At 40.6% G+C, this 20,496-nt stretch overlaps 2 protein-coding genes across 10 annotated transcripts in view; one reads left to right on the top strand and one right to left on the bottom strand.

Annotated features, from left to right (window-relative positions):
• Positions 1 to 7,920, top strand: part of LOC122555000 (pyruvate dehydrogenase E1 component subunit alpha, mitochondrial-like) — a 43,693-nt gene extending 35,773 nt beyond the window's left edge. The window contains exons 8-11 of the mRNA XM_043700557.2: positions 1,512 to 1,583; positions 2,688 to 2,755; positions 4,050 to 4,158; positions 7,411 to 7,920. Coding sequence (XP_043556492.1) covers positions 1,512 to 1,583; positions 2,688 to 2,755; positions 4,050 to 4,158; positions 7,411 to 7,575 — 414 coding nt within the window. The 3' untranslated portion in view covers positions 7,576 to 7,920. The remainder of the gene's footprint in view (positions 1 to 1,511; positions 1,584 to 2,687; positions 2,756 to 4,049; positions 4,159 to 7,410) is intronic.
• A 1,693-nt stretch (positions 7,921 to 9,613) lies between these two features.
• Positions 9,614 to 20,496, bottom strand: part of map3k15 (mitogen-activated protein kinase kinase kinase 15) — a 133,800-nt gene continuing 122,917 nt past the window's right edge. For 2 of the 9 annotated variants that reach the window (XM_087992975.1, XM_043700555.2), the window contains 4 exons: positions 17,884 to 17,996; positions 17,452 to 17,549; positions 11,584 to 11,660; positions 9,614 to 9,783 (listed from right to left, as the gene is read on the bottom strand). In XM_087992975.1, coding sequence (XP_087849101.1) covers positions 9,726 to 9,783; positions 11,584 to 11,660; positions 17,452 to 17,549; positions 17,884 to 17,996 — 346 coding nt within the window. In that variant the 3' untranslated portion in view covers positions 9,614 to 9,725. Of the gene's footprint in view, positions 9,784 to 11,583; positions 11,661 to 12,006; positions 12,829 to 13,776; positions 14,360 to 15,911; positions 17,048 to 17,451; positions 17,550 to 17,883; positions 17,997 to 20,496 lie in introns of those variants that run through there. The other 7 variants (XR_015758916.1, XR_015758914.1, XR_015758915.1 and 4 more) reach the window with 7 other exon arrangements.

The raw sequence follows: 20,496 nt of genomic DNA, 5'->3' as shown, positions 1-20,496 counted from the left end.
ACAATCCAAAGATGTACCGATCGGGTGAATTGGTCATACGAAATTGCTTTTAGTGTTAGTTGCATTAGTCAGAGGTAAATATAGGGTAGGGGAATGGATCTAGGTGGGTTACTCTTCGGAGGGTCAATGTGGACTTGTTGGGCCAAATGGCTTGTTTTCATGCCGTAGGGAATCTAATCTAAACTTAGAGAACAACTGCAGAATTTCAAGGTGTAAAGGGATTTGTTATGGTGCATGTTTCGCAAAATGTTGGTGCAGGTACAGCAGATAACCTAGAAGGCTAATGAAATGCTCTACTTTATTAAAAGAAACATTTAACATAAAAGTAAGGATGTTATGATTCAGTTGTACTGGGGATTGGTGAGCCCACACCTTGAATACTGCATGCAGTTTTGGTCTCTCTTAGGATGTAAATGCATTGGAGGCTGGTCAGAGGAGGTTTACTAGATTTGATACCTAGAATAAGCAGATTGTTTTATAAGGATATGAAGATGAGTGTGTGGATGTTTCCTGATGAAGGGCCTTTTGCCTGAAACGTTGATTCTCCTGCTCCTCGGATGCTGCCTGACCTGCTGTGCTTCTCCAGCACCACACTCTTGACTCTAATCTCCAGCATCTGCAATCCTCCCTTTGGTCTGGGGTTGATTCCACTGGAGTTCAGAGGAGATGAGGATTGATTCATTATTGATTGAAATGTATGAGATCCTGAATGGTCTTGACAAGATGGATGCAAAAAGGATGTTTCCTCCTGTAGATCAATCTAGAACTTTTAGGACATAAATGGAAATTTATGTGACTTTGTAACACTGCCTGTGGTGGAGGTGGGGACATATTTTTGAGATAAAGGATACATTCATGTTAGGCAGGAAATCAAAGATTATTGGGTGGAGGTGAGAATTTGGAATTTGAAACAAAAAGATCAGCCTTGATCTTACTGAGTGGCAGGTTAGAATTGATAGGCTGAATGGTATACTTCGTTCTTCTGTATGTTCATATGTACAGAACAATGAAATTCACACATGCTCCTGATTTGTGTGATAGGCAGAAAGCCACTTCTGGCTTGATGGATGCATCCTGTTAGTGGAAAACACCATTTATGTTGTAACTGCATGGCTATGTGAAATAACCAGTTTCACTTGTTACTCAAGCCTTTAAGATGGCTTATCCTTCCAATTTATCATTTTAGTGATCCTTGTTAGTGCGTTTAGTTGGATAACAATTGTGTCTACATTTTTAGTTACTTATACAATTTTTGACTTAGGATGCACCAAGAAATTATAATACCACACTACTCTTAATCATATGATAAAGCACCAGGATTTTATTTTGTACCTAATGTCCTTCATATGTGACTTATCTGGAATGGTCAGTTATGGCCCACAGATTACTGGAACAGTACTGCTGTCTTCTGATAAAGGAACGTGAGAAAACACAGCAGCAACATGATTCTTAAAGGTGTATTTGCAACTGTATATTATATATAAATCCATCTTACTCAATTCTGTTGACAGGTCGATGGCATGGATATATTGTGTGTTAGAGAAGCCACAAGGTTTGCAGCAGATTACTGCAGGTCTGGAAAGGTAAAACAAAAATATTACTGGAGTACGTGAAGTTTTTTATTTTAGTTAGAAATGGTTCGGTAGTAGAGAATTCAGTGGATTTCCAAAAGTATTTAGTTCAAAGAATGCTATTTATAGAAGTCTACAAAACAACTTGTATTATAATAGGACCATAAACCCAAAGTGTGAATTGCTGCTGAAGTTTGGATATAAATGTGTGATTCTTGTAAATGTTGGGATTAACTTAGTCTTGTATAGTGCTCACTAACATCTGTAAATTTTGTGACTTACTGTAGGATATAAAACAAATCTCTAATAAGTGACAAATCGTTTGCAAAGGAACCTCAATTATCCGAAGGACACAGGTGGGGAGTATTTCGTTCAGTTAATCGAATGCCGGATAACACAGTTTAGCCAAACATGAGGGCCTTGGGATCTTGATCTTGTTCGGATAATCCAAAATTTGGATAATGGAATGCCGGATAATTGAGTTTCCTCTGTACATTGCACTAACGAAACTGAGCATCTATTATTGATAATAGAATAATGTTTTAGGAAAGTATAAATCAAAACAGGTGTCTGGCAACAGGCCTTGAAGAAATCAAACAGCACATATTCCTGTCATTACTTACTTGAGCTACAATAAAAGCCTTGAATTCTCCTGTTTTTTTTGTTCTTCTTGTACAATATTGTATTTCATATTGAAGATTTGAGATGTTTGTATTGTTTTGGTGACGAATACCAGTAACCACTACGCTTTTGTAGTTGTTGACATTCATCCGCTAAACATTTGCAGTTGGTCACAAGGGAATAAGTTGAAATGCCACATAAGGAGATCATTGCGTAGTCTGAATTTTGATTTCTAAAGGATATTAAGAGATGTACATGTGTTTAAAAGGAATTATTGAGGGGCAATAATCCAAAAATAAGAGGTCAGCATGCATCAAAAGTGGTGACACCAATACTCACCTGATAGTTTTATCTTTTGTGGTGGTGTGTGAATCCTTCAATGAGCTGCATACATTCCAGGCATCTGTTATGTTATATACCTCTATATATTGGAATGGCATATTATCAGGTAGATTATTGTTTGTTCAATGAATTCTAACACTTATTCAATTTCAGGGTCCTATCTTGATGGAACTGCAAACATATCGTTATCATGGACACAGTATGAGTGATCCTGGTATCAGGTAAAGCTATGTGTAGACAAAGCCAATTAAATTACATTACCTTTGGTATTGTTACAATCTCCATTATCCGTAATACTGGACAAGTCGGATCCTAGAATGATCCTGGTTTGATAAACGTGTTTAATTTTTGCAGTTAGTCTCTGTGGTATTCAGTCACTGAAAAGTATTAACTCAAAGCTGCAAATGTTCTTTAACAAAATAGCATTTATTACATAAGAATAAAAAGACAAGACTGCACATTTACTACAGTTTATACATAGACAGCAGAACAATGTTTCAAATATTTCCCAACAATCTCCTTTTTGTTTACTCATTCCCAGAGAAATCTCATTCCTACTGGCATTGAATCATTTGTATGTAATTCAATCCCTACATCGTCTTTAACTTAAGTTATACACGAGACAAAACTGAAAGAACTACAGATGATAGAAAAACTCAGCAGGTCTGTAGCATCTGTGGAGACAAATCAAAGTTAACATTTCAGGTCCAGTGACCTTTCTTCAGAACTGCATCCGAAACGTTAACTCTGATTGTACAGGAAACATTTTGTCTTGCTGAAACAATTTGCAACTGAGCAAAGTAGAGTTTTCTGAATAGATGAATTTGGTATCAAAACATTACATTAGTATTTGTAATTTAGTGACCGGACAAAAGTAACTGTATATCACTGTTAGTCTGAGTGTCTCAGTTCTGACAACTTAAACAATTCTGCACAAGCTCTTCTGCAATGCTAAATCAGATACCTTCTTGGAAATTGTGGATGACCTACTGACCTTTTTTAAACTAAAAGTTAGCTTAAGAATGGAGGATGCACTTCTGCCTCTTTTAAAAATACAAATTCTAAAAATATTTTACACTTATCACAGTATTATGGTACATCTCATTTGAATATAGTTGATCTTTATCACTACTACAGTAAACTTTTAATGTTAATGTCCCATTGTTTACCCCATTCGGGGTAGAAATTCTGGGAAATTAAACAAATTGCATTCACAAAAACATCTGTGAAGCAATCCTACCATCTCCCCTTATTTACTACTTTATTGCTGCATGAAACCTTTTTAAATCAATACTGATTGTTCCTTCAATCTATCTTTATTCATTTTCTCCGATTAAAAATAATGTTACTCAAAGCATTCAGAAATGTTAAGACCTGAGCAACACTTCTTAAAGTTTTCCAATTTTTAAATTACTATTTACTTTTACTGAAATATGGTGACATTCCAGCTATCCAAGGAAAAGAAATTGGTGTCCTGCAGCATTTGTAAATAAATGGTTTAATTGTATTTTGTAGTTATCGTACTCGCGAAGAAATCCAGGAAGTAAGAAGTAAAAGTGATCCCATTACCATGTTAAAGGAGAGGATGCTGAGCAAGAACCTATCCAGCATAGAAGAGCTGAAGGTATGTTGCTATCCATGGCCATTGGTTATTTGATTGCAACAAATGATCATGTCTGTTAATGCATTGATTTTTAAACGCAGTTCATCTCACTGTGTAGAACAGTTTGTCAAATTTGCTTACATGGATATTTTCTCACGAAATATGTAAACCCAGATATTTTTGATGATTAATTCAGCAGTTTGGTAGGCCATAATACTTTTTAATGCGATTAGGCAAGAATTAGGATGCATAGAATAGGGTTGCAAAATGCAGGGGATGGGGACGATGGAAATGTGGAGCTGGTTTAAGGAACAGATATTTCGTGTCCCTGATAGGTATGTCTCTGTCAGGCAGGGAGGAAGTGATAAGATAAGGGAATCGTGGTTTACTACAGAAATTGCATCTCTTGTTAAGTGGAAAAGGAGCCTAGTGTGTTGATAAGACAAGATGGTTCAGATGAGGCGATGGAGAGTTACAAATCAGCAGGGAAGGATTTAAAGAGAGTTAAGAGGAGCAAAGAGAGAACATGAGCAGTTTTTAGCAGGTAGAATAAAGGAGAACCCTAAAGCTTTCTATAGGTATGTGAGGAATAAAAGGATGACTAGGGTAGGAATAGGGCCAGTCAAAGACAGAAGTGGGATGTTGAGTGTGGACCCTGTGGAGATCGGGAGAGGTGCTAAATGAACTAATCTCATCGATTTTCACTCAGGAAAAGGAGAATATCGTAGAGGAGAAGAATGAGATAGGAGATATTGGACTAGAAAGGATAGAGGTTAGTTACGAAGAAGTGGTATCAATTCTAGGAGTGAAAGTAGACCAGTCCCCTGGGCCGATGTCATTTATTTGAGGATTTTCTGGGAAGGTGGGGAGGAGATAATGGAGCCTTTGGCTTTGATATTTGAGTTGTCATTGTCTACAGGTTTAGTGCCAGAGGACTGGAGGATTGCAAATGTTGTGCCCTTGTTCAAGAAGGGCAGTAGAGTTGACCCAGGTAATTATAGACCAGTGAGCCTTACTTCTGATGTAGGAAAGGGTTATAAGAGAGGATTTATAATCATCTAGCAAGCAACAATTTGATTTCAGATAGTCAACAAGGTTACATAGCGGGCAGGTCATGTCTCACAAACCTCATTGAATTTTTTTGAGAAGGTGACCAAGCATGTGGATGAAGATAGGGCAGTTGACGTGGTATACATGGACTTCAGTAAAGCCTTTGATAAGGTTCCACATGGTAGGCTGTTGGAGAAAATGCAGAGGCATGGGATTGAGAATGATTTAGCAGTTTGGAATAGAAACTGGCTTTCTGTAAAAAGGCAGCGAGTGATGGTTAATGGAAAATATTCGGCTTGGAGTCCGGTTACTAGTGGTGTGCTACAAGGATCTATTTGGGGACCACTGCTGTGTGTCATTTTTATAAACGACTTGGATGCAGGCATAGGTGGACGCGTTAGTAAGTTTGCAGATGACACTAACGTTGGTGGAGTAGTGGACAGTGTGGAAGAATGTTGTGGGGGCTTGGATAAACTGCAGAATTGGGCTGAGATGGCAAATGGAGTTCAATGCAGCTAAATGTGAGGTAATGCACTTTGGGAAGAATAACAGGAAGGCAGAGTACTGGGTCAATGGAAAGATTCTTGGTCATGTGGATGTGCAGATGGAGCTTGGTGTCCATATACATAGATCCCTGAAAGTTGGCACCCAGGTTGATAGTGCTGTTAAGAAGGCATACAATGTTAGGTTTCATTGGTAGAGGGATTGAGTTCCGGAGCCGCAATGTCATGCTGCAGTTATACAAAATGCTAGTGCGGCTGCACTTGGAATCTTGTGTACAGTTCTGGTTGCCCCATTACAGGGAGGACATGGAAACATTGGAAAAGGTGCAGAGGAGATTTACCAGGATGTTACCTGGTCTGGAGGGAAGCTCTTATGAGGAAAGGTTGAGAGACTTGGGTCTGTTCTCATTGGAGAGAAGAAGGCTAAGAAGAGATTTGATACAGACATACAAGATGATCAGAGGATTAGATAGGGTAGACATTGGAAGTTTTTTTCCTAGGATGATGATGTCAGCTTATACGAGGAGGCATAACTACAAATTGAGGGGTGATAGATTTAAGACAGAAATCAGAGGCAGGTTCTTTACTCAGAGTAGTAAGGGCATGGAATGCCCTACCTGCCAATGTAGTGAACTCAGCCATATTAGGGAGATTTAAACAGTCCTTGGATAAGCACATGGATGATGATGGGCTAGTGTAGGGGGATGGGCTTAGATTAGTTCACAGGTTGGCGCAACATCGAGGGCCGAAGGGGCCTGCTCTGTGCTGTATTGTTCTATGTTCTATTTTATTCCTGTGAAATTTAGCAAATTAAAATCTACGTTTCTCCATTTCACCAATTTACGGTGTGAATTTTCAGGTGTTGGATAAAGGATGAAACAAACTCTTCCTAAATTGGATCTTTTTGTGCATCCAAATGCAGTAATGAATTGAATTTATCTGAAAGATTGCATCGCCTTTCAGTCATGATCATTATCCTCCAGCTAGAAATGCATGTCACGCATTAGTGGGGTGGAATGGGGCAGATCAAACAGCAACATAATGTGTGTGTAAGTTGGTCAGAGGAGCAACCTCTGATATTGTGAGTTAGGTGTTGAAAAAAGATGAAGAATCACATTAGAAAACTGAAACAAAGATGCTCAGGAACATAGAGAAATGGGGAGAAATAGTCCCATGGTAAAGATGAAAAAACTGAGGAAACATCTGACCTTTTTTTGCAACACAATTTTAAATATTTAAAAAGCATAGGTTATAAAGAAAGAAGCATTAAAAAGTTCTGGGCAGGTACATTTGGTTAGTTTGAATGAGGGGTGCTGGGGAGGAGAAAAAACCTGTTGATGTGGCCTGAAAGGGTAAAGGTCTTAACAGCTGCTGTCTGATTTCCTCTGCAATTGTAGCATTTAGTTTGTTCTGATGAAATTTAGAGTCAGATACTAAGTAGACACTGGTGTGTGTATACATAATGAACTGTAAGTGAAATTGATCTATAGCAGGATCTCAAACTGGGCATTTTATATAATTGGTAGTCTATTTTATATACACACCCATTAACCTCACTGGTGCCAAGTTCACTGAGCTCATTTTGCACCTAGGCCCATGGGAACCCTGCCCCCATGTGTGAATATAGTGAAGGTGTATTTTAAATTATTCTGTCCTTCCATTCCATTTTACTGATTAGTGGTTCATAACATGGTCAAGTAATATTTGTGTTTTCTTACAGGAAATCGATGTTAGTGTCAGACAGGAGGTGGAGGAAGCAGCACAATTTGCCACCACTGATCCTGAACCTGCTTTAGATGATCTGGCCCACAACATTTACCACAACGAAGCAACATTTGATGTTCGTGGCACTAACCCTTGGATCAAGTATAGATCAGTATCCTAAAGGAATAACACCCTTCAAATTTGTTACACAATCACCTACAACCAATATGTACATTCTCAAATGGAATCTGAAAGTCATGTTCATAAACGATTAATGTTTCAATTAAGCAAAACTGCATATTAAGAAAATTAGGACTTTTACTGTGTTTGAATTTGTTTTTTTACATGTACATATACAGATTCTTAACCCTTGTGAATTACTTGCGTCCCATGGTTTATTTAATGGTTGCCATCTTGTACCAGTGGGGTTGTTTTTAATCAAGGGTGTTCCTGAAGCAGATCAGAGTTGATGCTGTTTTGCCAGATAGCAAGTGTCTGACATGTAATAAAGTCAAAATAAGATTAATTGTGTACTTTTTGTGACTTTCAATCCAAAGTTAATAATGTGTAATATATGGTATGTGTCAAAAAGTGTGGAAAGTGTATTTTTGTCACTAATCTAAAATGTCCCAACAAGCTTAACTCGCAAGGATGGACCCTACAACATCAATGAGCATGATAAAAGTGCACACTGGATCTAACAACTTCTGGAAAAGATCTGAGTTGTCCAGAAATGAGGGTGCCTCTCCACACTAACATATGTCACTAATTGTGCTTAATTTGTAGAATCTCTTTGGATTAACTGCAAGTGGCTATTAGTTGTCTTAGAATCTTGCAAGACTTTATGATGTAGAGTTATAGAAAGAGGGTGGTGTAGTAGGTTTCAATTTTGATCTAGCATACAGCTATAGGAGATAATTTGCTCATTCTGCATGGCACAGTTTGTGGAGCATAAAAATGTTACATAGTGAAGATTACTCTAATCCACAACCATAAAAACGCATTCAAAGTCTGACAGCAAGTTGTTTTTTTTCCCCAACAAAGGATAGTAAATGGATTCAACATGCAAGTAATATTTTTTGGTGCTTTCGAAACTCTCTCCAATTTTACTTAATTGGCAAGAAACTAGTAAATGCCAGAAAATTCTGCAGGAATATTGATTTTCGTACTGGGCTGCTTAACCATCAGTGTCCAACAGCAAAGCAGTTGAACATTGGGAATTCTTTGCTATGATAGGTCTGGTGGGAAAGGTCTGTGGGGAAAAAAGGCAAATTTTAAATTTAGAGCTAGGCTATTTGGAGGAAATTGGAAAGTACTTCATTGCAAACACAGCAGTGGAAATCTTTCAAAAATCCTCCAGGATAGAATACAATTGAAAGTTGCAAAACGGATGATCTTGACCCTTGTCGAGCAAAGGTCACAAATCAAGACTCCAAGGGCTGAGTGGCCTAGTTTAGTTTCTATGACAAATACACTGTCTGAAAATAATTATGCGCAACATTTACAAATATGTTTATGTACAAGCGCTAAAATTAGAATACATCTTCAATTGTGGCATCAGACGTTATTCGGATCACTGACTTAAATTCTGCATCAAAAACCTATTTCTCATGAATAATGTCAATTAGGGAATTTTGTCTGTCCACAAAAACAACTAACATGCAATCCTTTTTATAATGAATTCATCCATTCATGAAACTCTACCTTTCTTAGTCCCAAATGGCTGTGTTGTGTCAACTGGCAAATTCTTCATGCAAGACAAAATGTTTCCTGTGTAACTTCAGTTAAAGACAATGTAGGTGTTTAAAGGCCATGCAACGATTCTATGCCACAAATTCTAAGTAATAATGATGGTTAGATTAAAATATTTCCTGCAAAGCAAGGTCCTTCTGCTTACAACCAGGAAACTGACTTTGATTTATTGATTAAAATACATAACCTGCTCTTTAATTTAATTAAAAGTGAAATGAGCAATTAAATGATGACATCACCTGTCACAGAATGGGAACAGGGAACTATAGTTGATTTGGTACTTGGTGGTAGTCTTAATGCTTTTAGGTGAAGGAGGTAAATACTATTTGTCAGAATGAGTCAACTTGAGGTGATTAACTTCTCTCGGATCATTTGCTAATCCCCAGTCCTGCAGACAATCCACTGTGACTGCTTTCAATGTTGATTCTCAAAATTACATAGCATTACAATATGTATCATACCCAAGGACTTCCACAGTACACATCCAGATAAATCTATGCAAATACACAGTACATACATAATTACTCAGTAGAATAGCAGCTTTGGTCACTCATGTCATAAAAATAGCACTCTGGAAGATTAGACTCCTTTCCTGAACTTTAAAATACCGTTCCAGATTCGGCAAATGGGTCCTCCTCTAAAATATGGAAAACAACAGTGTTAGATCCCAGTGGGTACATCTGCTAGTTTAATGGGACAGAATGTTTAATACTGTGTATCTAACATCCATAGTTTCCACCAGTTTGCACTGTTTTCCCCCAGTGCTGTTTCCTATATAACAAATTATCCCCAAATACATTGCATATGTTTCTTTGTTTGTGAAATAGACTATGGTACCAGCACAGAAGAGAGAATACCCAGTCATGCTGTAGGTCCAGTTACTGGTCCCTAGGGCTCCTTGGATGAGAAGTTTTAGCTGTTATAAATCAAGCATGCCAAGATGTGTCAGGTCTTCCTACTGATTGAAGTTTTTTCAATAATGTACCAAATGAGCTAGGAGCAACGTTCACCTGGTCACAGTTGAGGGTCTGAAATTTCTCACTGGCTTGCTGAGGCATTATACTATGCTTTGGTTGACTGTTTAATTGCTGCATCTACATTTGTTTTTGTTCAGCAGAGTATCAATTAGGATTGGAGAACAGGGATTAGTGGTAGTCATAACAGTCAAGTAGTACTTCTGATTTTCCATTGATACATTTTAATGAGGATGAAAATCACCCATGTAAGCAAGACAGCTAACCTGATTGTTTTAGCATTTTAATAAGTTAATATGTGTTAGACAGGTTGGCACTGAGTGACAATGTGACTCAAACACTGTCTAATTAGCCAGACAGCTTGTCTAACATCCAGTACTGGGTAAACAGACATTTCTTTCATTTAATTATTGGGAAGAACAAAGACCAAAACAATTGTTTATGGCAGGGATGGAAAACATTGTTTCATTGGTATGGAGTCCATCCCTGTTGGTCACCATCTCAGGTTTTAATGGACTAACTGTGGAGTTGTATTCAACCCATACTTGTTCTACCTCAAGAGTGCCTCAGGTGAATGAGGGCTCAGCAAACATTTTGAACTCGGTACACTATTTCAAAAACCCAGTGAAGCATTATTTATGCAGACTAAGAGAGTCAAGAGTGGGATTCACTTCAGTGATTTCTATTTGATTGCTGTGAAAATGCCAGACTTCAATGAAGAAACGTAGCAGTAAATGATAGCAATTTTTGGATTTCAGAAGTTGCAGTCAGTGTCAAAAGAGTAGAGACAGTGAACACAGAGTTTCGCCATTGTTACTGCCATAAAATTCAGGCTAGTAAAATACAGAGACACGAATAGCCAACTGGCTTTTGTTTGACTTGTTTCTCAAAGCTGTCAAATGAAGACAATCCCAACCAGTAATGCAATCTTGAATGTGGTATCAGGTGTTTGTTCTTTTTTCCTTTCTGTCTGCTACGATTGCTTTAAAGGGAGACTTTACTGAGTTCAAGGCAACCTGCTTAGTGTGTGCAATGGGTTGTATTTGTCATAGGTTCACTTCATTGTCAGAAGAGCAAGATCCACACCAACAATTGCTACTGAAATCTGCTTTTAGATTGGAGCAAAAATGTAGCATTGAGTTAAAGTTTCAGCCTCACAGTCGGCTCAAGGAAAAAGTGAACGCTGGACTTGTCCTTCAAAATTTGCATAAACTCCACAATACCAAAATCTAAGCAGACCAGTTGCATTCATTGCCAGCTAGTGCCCTGTAAGCTCTCAACTAGCAGCTCATGGGTTGCCTGACAATGTCAAACATTTTACAAGAGTGGTTGCAACAACAGTTAGATTAGGTTAGATTCAGTTGTGAAAGCAATGACAATTCTACACTTGAAGCAGAAACTCAATTAATTGAAAGAGCCACTATAAATGGAGCAATTATGTAAATATTTTAAACAGCACTTACCGGAGTTGTAGGCTTCTTAAATCATCTTTAGTGATATGTTTCAATACATCAGGCAACGTGTAACCTTCTGCACACATCTGGTGAAAAAAAAACAGCTTCTTAAGTTGACAAAAGCAAACAGTTCAATCTATTGGCTCCGAGAAATTTTTATCAATTTATTAACCTGAATCTACTATAATGAACGAAAAGTAGTATAAAAAAATCATCCAAAGTTTATTGTGATGATAGAGGAGAATAAACAGTCCATAAGAAAACATTAATGCACAAAAGAAACAGGCAAGTCATTTTTTAAAGTAACTGCACATCATTTTAAATTTAACCAGCAGGTGGTGCCAAAAACAGTGGCATTTTCATACATACCTGGATAAGGCAGGATGGTCATTATGTTCTGGTCTGGTAATCAAGATAACACCTACTTTTAAACTCAGATTAGCCAACCTGTTAAATTGGTAAAAGTGACCATAATTCTTTGGGATACATTGGTTCACTGATGTCTGGGGGTGACTACAGGTTGTCATCACCTAGTCTGACTGATTTGCAACTCCCGATTACTTGACATTGAATTGGCCAAGCCACTCAATTATATCAAAACCACTGTGGAGAATAACCAAGTAAAGCCAATGAAGAGCACCTGAGTACCATATTTACCCAAACAGTGGCATATGAAGAAAAGCAGCCCCTGTTACCGCTACCTCAGGGAGACTAGAACGCGGCAACAAATTCCAGCTTTTCCAGGGATACACACCACCCCAAAGTCAGTACCAATATCAAATGTATACATTGCGCAGAAAGGAATAAAGAGAGAGTGCAAGAGAAAATAACACCATGAAGAGTAAAGGTAGAGAAAAGGAGGGAGGAGGAATAAACAAAGTTCAGTAGAGCAATAGAGATACACTACTGATAGTAGGAGTAATAAAAATCATGAGCAACAGGAAGGATAGAGAAAACAGAAAGGAAGAGGAATGAAGAGAAGGAGGATCAGAGAGAGGAGGGAGAGAGAGAGAGACCAGTGGAGGGATAAGGAGATATAGTAAATAGAGAAAGCTTAATGAAACACACCAAAGAAAGGAAGGATAGAGAGAGAAGAGAGACACAACATAGAGGAAAAATAAAGACAATAGAAGGAATAAAGAGAGAGCAGACATAGTGAAAGTTGAATTTTTCGAGCTTTTTGTGTTTACAAGACATACCTGGTTAACTTCCCACATTGTGCACTACCACATCTGGCACCTTTACTTGATATGTCTGGGTTTGGGGTAAAGTGGGGAGATCAATATTTAGATTGGGTTAACTCTTGGGGACATTTAAAGCCTATTGGGTTGAAGAATAGGACTACCAAGAAGGGAATGTGTACCTTTGGGTTTTGCTAAGGCTGCTAAGAGGCTGAGCCTGCAAGTCACTGCTTTAAGAGCAACTGTTGTTTCTTTCTATCTTGCCATAAATGACAGCATGCAACAGAGATAAAAATGGTTGCTATCACACCCAGAGTGGGGCAGGGTGTTTCATTCTGACAGGGACAGAGGAAGGGGCAACAACATCACATGAAGTCCCATACAGCTCAGCTGAAAGACATGACCATGCTATATGGGAACCTTAAGCATTAAGCACTCCAACACCTCACCCCAAACAAAGTTGACTGCATGTCACAAAATGACAAAACCAATCCCACTAATGGCCGTAATGCAGTCTGGAAAGAGTGACCCTTGTTGCTAAAGTAGCAACCACCTGGTCACTTCATAGCTTGGACCATAAAATGTCACGCTAAGGATGGCTCAGTTTTATCCCGTCAATGCTGCAGTTGCAGCTAGGCAGACATTCGCTCACACAGCTGGTGATGTAAAGTGAACTTACTTTTATAAAGGTGAGAACATATTTACAGTGACAGGTCACCTGTGTGCCCTTGGAGGTCATCTTTGATTCCCTCCCACTACGCCTCAGTGCTGGAATGGTGGGAGCCTGCTCCACATTGATGGCCATTACCTTGGAGGTGACCCCAGGGAATGTTTGCATTTCAAAGGCCTAGACTTGCTGAGTATGCCCTACCCAGAGCAAAGTGCATCCTCCTCAGCCTGAAGGTCAGGGGTGAAGGGGGCAGGTAGGGTGGATATGCAAGGCCTGGCCACTCAAGAGGAGACTTCAGCAGGAGTGTATGTGGTTATTCCTCCAGTTGTGCGCCTATTGTCACTCACTAACCTGCTTCCTTATGAGGAAGGGGAACCTGGAGTGAGGACAATGCCCCGTCACCTTGATGAGCAGCAATGGTTACAGCCGTGTGGAGTGCAAGTCCGTGTGTATATCCAGCAGACACTGACGGTGCTGCACTTGGCTCTCCATGGATCCCTCCACTGGGGACCAGACATTAACCCAAGTTAGCAGGGTTGCTGCAATTCTGTAACCTCGTGTCAGGTTGCCCTGTGCCACCAACAAATCCTGCCCGCTGTTCCTGTATGTATTTGTATCAAATCCTGAAAGATTGGCACCATGGGTCCTGTCGTGCCTGGGGCTGAGCAGAAGCTTGTCTTTGGTAGTCCTTTTCAGTGCCAGTGACTTGGGGTATTTCTTCACTGGCAGCTGCTTGGCAGTGGCATGTCCACCAGCAGGTGCTCCCTACTCCAACCTAGATTAAGTACCCATGAGGTGTCATGATCTCAGCTGATGTAAGGTGCAGGAACCAGCCTTGCTGATGCTTTCCCTGAGGTTACAGTGCCCTCTTCCTCAGTGGTGCACGATGGCACCTCCTGTGGCATCACCTTGACAGCAGAGACAAAGCAAATACCTGCAGGAGGACAAAGGAACAAGGAACAAAAGTCCAGGTTATGTTGAGAATACATAGTCACAATGGGGTAATGGGAGGGTAACACAGCAATGGGTAACATGCCTTTTCCGCTTAGCATGACATGGATGATCCTACGTCTCCACAGGCTCTTGCCAGTGAGTGTCAAGATCTTTTCCTCATACAAGGTGAGGAACTGAAAGGCAGGTGGCCCCACCAACCAAACCTGGCTCTTCTGGTCTTATTATGGGCAGTTTCCCACTGGAATAAGAGAAGGGGAGGGACTGTGTGAGATGGCACAACTTTTGGTGCTGGTGCAGGTGAGGGAAAGGTGTCGAGTGCCCTGAGTGAGTGAGTCAGCAACGAAAAGGGCACGCAGGGTGAGCAGTGTGGAAGGATTGGGTCGGTGAGGGAAGATGATTGCATGCAACAGTGAGAGGGGTAGAACCTGAGCTTTGTTGGGAGGTGGGTTCAGTCGCAGAGATAGAGTGAGCATGAGGTAGCACTTCCCCTGATAGTGGGGAGAAGGTCATTGACCTTGTTGTTACACTGCTGCAGGTTACTTCGGCTGACTAAGGCTGCACTGACTGATGTGGCAACCTCAGTCCAGGCTGGCACAATCTGCTGTCGTGGCTTCTCCACAAGCCCTGGAAGCAGATGACGGTCTCCTCTGCATCACCCTATCCAGCAAGAACCCCAGGTCCCGCTCCACAAAGCAAAACTCCAGTTTTCCCTTGTCTTTCATCTCTGGGGTAAATGTCACGAATGGTACAGGGCTCCGCCGGACTGACTACACTTGACTGGGTGCACAACGCCCTTCTGAGTCTGGTGCCAGCACCAGGAATCCCAGAATGTCCTGCCAAATACACCTGCCTGCAGCAAGGGGGTATATCGGGTTAACATCAGACATGAGGGAGACCATGGGGTATGAAACCTAGTTAATAAAGCGGGTTTGAGATAACATGAGAAAACTCAGAGAAAGAAACCCTCCATGAAACCCAACAAAAATGAGACTGAGTCGATTTCTGGTAAGGTTCAACCCAACGATTTGGATGTGGGGACGCTAAGTAATACACTCAGGTTATTTGGTGACACAAAAACTGGATGGAAGTGAGAACTGTAAGGAGGACACAAAGAGACTTCAAAGAGCATTAAGATAGTCTGAAGGCCTGGGAAAGAATTTTGAACACGGTGCATACTGTGGAAAAATATAAATTTATCCATTTCTATTTTCGCTACCACAGTATTTCATAAATGGTGTAAATTGGAAAATGTTGGTATCTGAACGAAGGCCAGATCCAGTAAGATGGTGGTGGAGTCGGACTTCTGAACCCAGGGCACATCTGCTCTGTCCACTTGTCTTTATTTCTTTTCCCTCTTTCTTTCCCTCTTCTATTTTACTTACCTCTTGTTCAAGAGCTCAGTCGCGATGATGGCATTGGCAGCGGGTGGGCCAAGCCCCCAGCCCCCAGCCCCCAGTCCCCAGCCCAGGCTCGTGGTGATAATTATGGGGATCCCGGCAGCTCCCGCGGTGACGAGGCGGTCCTAGCGCCAACATGTGGCTGCTGCAGTGGAGGCGGGTTTGGGTTCCCAGCAGTGCCTGCGTCCGGCGTGGCGGAAGTTCGTTCAGGTACCAGTATGGAACCTGGCAGCACCGGCAGTGGCTGTAATCAGCAAAGGGGTGGGTCCCCGAAGCAGACTCATAGCGGCAGCGGAGTTGCGTTTGGGCCGGTGCAGTGCCCAGCAACACTGGCGGTGGCTGAATTGGTCCAGTGGTGGTGAGGTGGAGGTGAGATGACTCCGAAGAGTGGCAACTCATTCCAGCATCAGCGGAGGGCCACCAGAGCCACGGCAGAGCACTTGACAGTCTTGACTGTTAACGTTGGACCGTTCTGCTTTATTCCTCTGCTTTTATATTCTGTGTTTTAAGACGACACCCAGAGAGTGGCCGCACTGCACAAGACTTTCCACTGCACTTTGTAACAAAATACACGTGACAATAAATAAAATCAAAATAAAATGTTGAAGTTCATGAGTCTCTGGAGGTTACTGTGCCAGCACAGCAAGAAATTAGGATGGCCAAATGCTAGGGGCCTTTATTGCAAAAAGAAATTGAATAAAGAAGCCATGCCATAACTTATCCAAAGTGCATCTTTTTTGGGGGGGTGGTGGATGGGGGTTTATTGTGTTCACTGACCAAAGGAAGGAGAGTTAGTTTAGTCAATCCGTTCAGACACCTTATGCCACACCTGTGGGGTAGGTGGATCTCGAACCCAGACCGCCTAGCCGAGGGGTAGGGACACTGTCATTGCACCACAACACTCTCTGAGGAAGTATATACTTGATAAAGATGGTTTGCTAAAAGGACTCACCAAACTAGATCCTGGGATGGCAGGATTGCCTCATGAGGAGACTGAGCCTGTATTCTCTGGGCTTGAGAAGGATGTGACCTCAGTGAGACATTCAATACTCTCACAGAAATCGACAAGGCAGATACAGGAAAGACATCTTCCCTGGCTTTGAGTGGCTAGTGGCTGGAGTGCTGAACCACAGGGCAGTGGCAGAATAAGGGGCAAGTCATTTAGAACCGGGAAGAGGAGGAATTTCCTTATGAAGACTGTGATGAATCTTTGTATTCTCGAACCCAGAGGAGGGCAGAGGTTTGTTCATCAACTATGTACCAATAGATTTCTAGACATGAAAGACATAAAGGGGCAGGAAATTGGCATTGAGATAGAAGATCAGCCATTAGACAGACACACCAAAGAAAGGAGGATACATTCTTTACATGAAAAAGAGTGGAAGGATGCAGAAGGAGAAAGAGAAAGGTGTGATAAACAAAGAGGAACCCATGAGAAGGAAGAGGGTGAGAGAATATGAATGAGGACTGGAGAGTAAATAAGGGGAGATTAATGGAAATAAATGCAAAACAATAATAAGACAAATTATTAATACCACTAAAAAAATCTCCTCTGGCCCATATCCAAGGAATCTACATCAAAAACAGTTTTAAGCCATTCTGTTAAACAGTCATCCGTTGACAAGAGCATTTTTGAATGTTTACTCAATGTTGCATCTTAGATACTAGCCGTTACCCTGTTTATTGTAACTGGATCTGCTCCTTGCTCTTGAAGCCATTCAGTAAGCTCTCGATCCGTTCTGTGATGATCAGGAGGGTTTGGCACTGAAGGAACTGAATGGAGAAGACAATGCAGTCAGCTATTCAGTCTCAGTCAGAACCATTCTTTTTAATAAAGAGCTAAAACAAGAATCAGCTGAGATGGACAAAATAAATGACTAAACATTTCAAAAGAAGTTACAACCGGTTTTCATGACTAAATAAATGCAGATGTGTTTTGGTTAACAGGAGTGGTTAAACCGTAAATTCCTGTGTGTTTGGAGTGTGTGGATGAGTGTTTTATTCTACGTTTGCTTCAATATGCACTAAAAGATACAGAGAAGGAAGATAACCTGCAGTGGGCAGTTTTGAGAGTGCTACCCGTCTAGCAGCTTCATTTTCAATTTACCTGTTGGATTGGATTTTAACTGAAGAAGATACACATCCTGCTGTATCTGCTCAATTGTTTGTTGAAGAAGCTTCTGATACTCTTTCTCCTTCTGGACCAAGTCTTCCAAAAGCCTACAGGGTCACAATGAGAACATCTCACAACTCAACGAGCAACTAAAAATTGTGTTTATATAGTGCGTTTCATGATCCCAAGATGTTCCAAAGGCCTTTTACAGACCATGAGGTACTCTTGAAGTGTTATAACTCGTGTCGCACATGGAAGCTAAACAGAGACATCTTCATTATCAATTCAGCTTTCAACCATTTTCCTTACTTATGCAATAAACAGAGAACATTACCACAGAGTGAGTTAACACACAGTATTCAAATGTGTTCAGATTACATGATAACTAATAGGATAAACAATTTACAATCTTGAAATTAGGATTATGTTTATAGTTAGATAATGATGGGGGAATATTCTTACAATTTATCGAAGATTGGTAAAGGAGGATGAGCATTCAGTTGCTTTAAACTTCAACTCTTCAATGATTGACTGTATATCTAAATTCTATTCAGATCTCTGTCACAATCTCTAGGTACCCCAAAGTGCTCCATAGTTAATTATTTTTTAAAATGAAGTCCCCTCTGCAATTTTGAAAGTGCAACAAAATATCTGCAAAAAGCAAGATCCCAGAAGCTACAGTGAAATACATTAGCAGATCATTATCTTTCAGTGTTGGTTGAGCAATATGTACTTGCAAGGGATCTGCAGATCTCCACTATTCTGCTTCGACAAAGTGCCCTGGGATCGTTAATGTCTATCCAAGAGACAGTGTCTCTGGAAGACAGCACAGCACTCCTTCAGTAGTGAACTGAATTGTCAGATGAAATTTGAACTCACAACCTTTAATCTGAAAGGTGTAGGAACCTGCCACTAAGGATAACATCAAGGTTCAACTTTGCTGTGGTCTTGTAAAACACTAAAGTTGTAGATGATTGGAAACAGCAAATGTAATGTCACTGTTTAAAAAAAGGAGGTAGACACAAGATGGGGAACTATAGACTGGTTAGCTTAACTTCTGGAGTGGGGAAATGCTTAAGGCTATTATCAAGGAAGAAATAGCAAGGCAGATAGATAGAAATTGTCCCATTGGGCAGATGCAACATGGGTTCATGAAGCGCAGGTCATGCTTGACTAATCTACTGGAATTCTATGAAGACAGTATGAGCATAGTGGATAATGGGAATCCAGTAGATGTGGCATACCTAAATTTCCAAAAGGTATTTGACAAGGTGCTGCACAAGAGGCTGCTACATAAGATAAACATGCAAGATGTTATGGGCAATATATTAGCATGGATAGAGGATTGGTTAACTAATTGAAAGCAAAGAGTGAGGATAAATGATTGCTTTTCTGTCTGAGTAGTGATGTACCTCAGAGATCAGTGTTGGGACTGCATTAATCACAATTTATATAGACGATTTGGAGTTGGGGGCCACATGTAGTGTGTCAAAGTTTGCAGATGACACTAAGATGAGTGGTAGAGCAACGTGTGAGAGGACTGTGAAACTTTGCAAAGGAACGTAGATAGATAAAGTGAGTGGGCAAAGGTCTGGGAGGTGGAGTACAATGTTAATAAATGTGAAGTCATCCATTTTGGTCAGAATAACAGTAAAAAGGACTATTACTTGAATGGTAAAATTTGCAGCATGCTGCTGTGCTGAGGGACCTCAGTTCCTTGTGCATGAATCACAGAAGGTTGGTCTGCAGGTACAACAGGTAATTAGGAAGGCAAATGGAATTTTGTCCGTCACTGCTAAAGGGATTGAGTTTAAAAGCAAGGAGGTTATGTTGTAGCTGTATAGGGTGCTGCTGAGGCCACACCTGGAATACTGTGTGCAGGTTTGGTTTCCTTATTTGAAAAGGGATGTACTGGCACTGGAGGGGGTGGAGAGGAGGTTCACTAGGTTGATTCTGGAGTTGACAGGGTTGGCTTATGAGGATAGGCTGAGTAGATTGGGATTATGTTCAACGGAATTTAGAAGAATGAGGTGGGATCTTATAGAAACATTAAAGTATGAAGGGAATAGATAAGATAGAATTAGAGAGGATGTTTCCACTGGAGGGTGAAACTACGACAAGAGGGCATAACCTCAGAATTAGAGGGAGCAGATTTAGAACTGAATTGAGGAGGAACTTCTTCACCCAGAGGGTTGTGAACTTATGGAATTCCCTGCCCAGTGATGTGGTTGAGGCTTCCTCAGTAAACATTTTCAAAGCCAAGGTAGATAAATTTTGGAACAGTGAAAGGACTGAGGATTACAGTGCGAGGGCAGGTAAGTGGAGTGAGGTCATGAAAAGATCAGCTATGATCTTATTGAATGGCAGAGCGAGCTCAAAGGGCCAGAGGGCCTACTCCAGCTCCTGCTTCTAGTTGTTAAGGTCTTATGATGACACCCAGGAATGAGTTTCTATCTTCAGACTCAAGATGGACAAAGACTTAATATCTAAAATTAAAACAAGGTGGTGGGGAAAGTCAAGAGGTCTGTGGAGAGAGAAAGAGATAACAATTCAAATAAAATGTGACATTTCATCAGAACTGTGCCCATGGAGAATCACTTTGAACTG

The sequence above is a fragment of the Chiloscyllium plagiosum genome, unplaced genomic scaffold, assembly GCF_037043375.1.
Source record: "Chiloscyllium plagiosum isolate Xiang-an unplaced genomic scaffold, Cpla_swu_hap1 HiC_scaffold_12, whole genome shotgun sequence".
In the NCBI taxonomy this organism is placed as follows: Eukaryota; Metazoa; Chordata; class Chondrichthyes; order Orectolobiformes; family Hemiscylliidae; genus Chiloscyllium; species Chiloscyllium plagiosum.
This window is presented reverse-complemented; position numbering and strand designations above follow the sequence as displayed.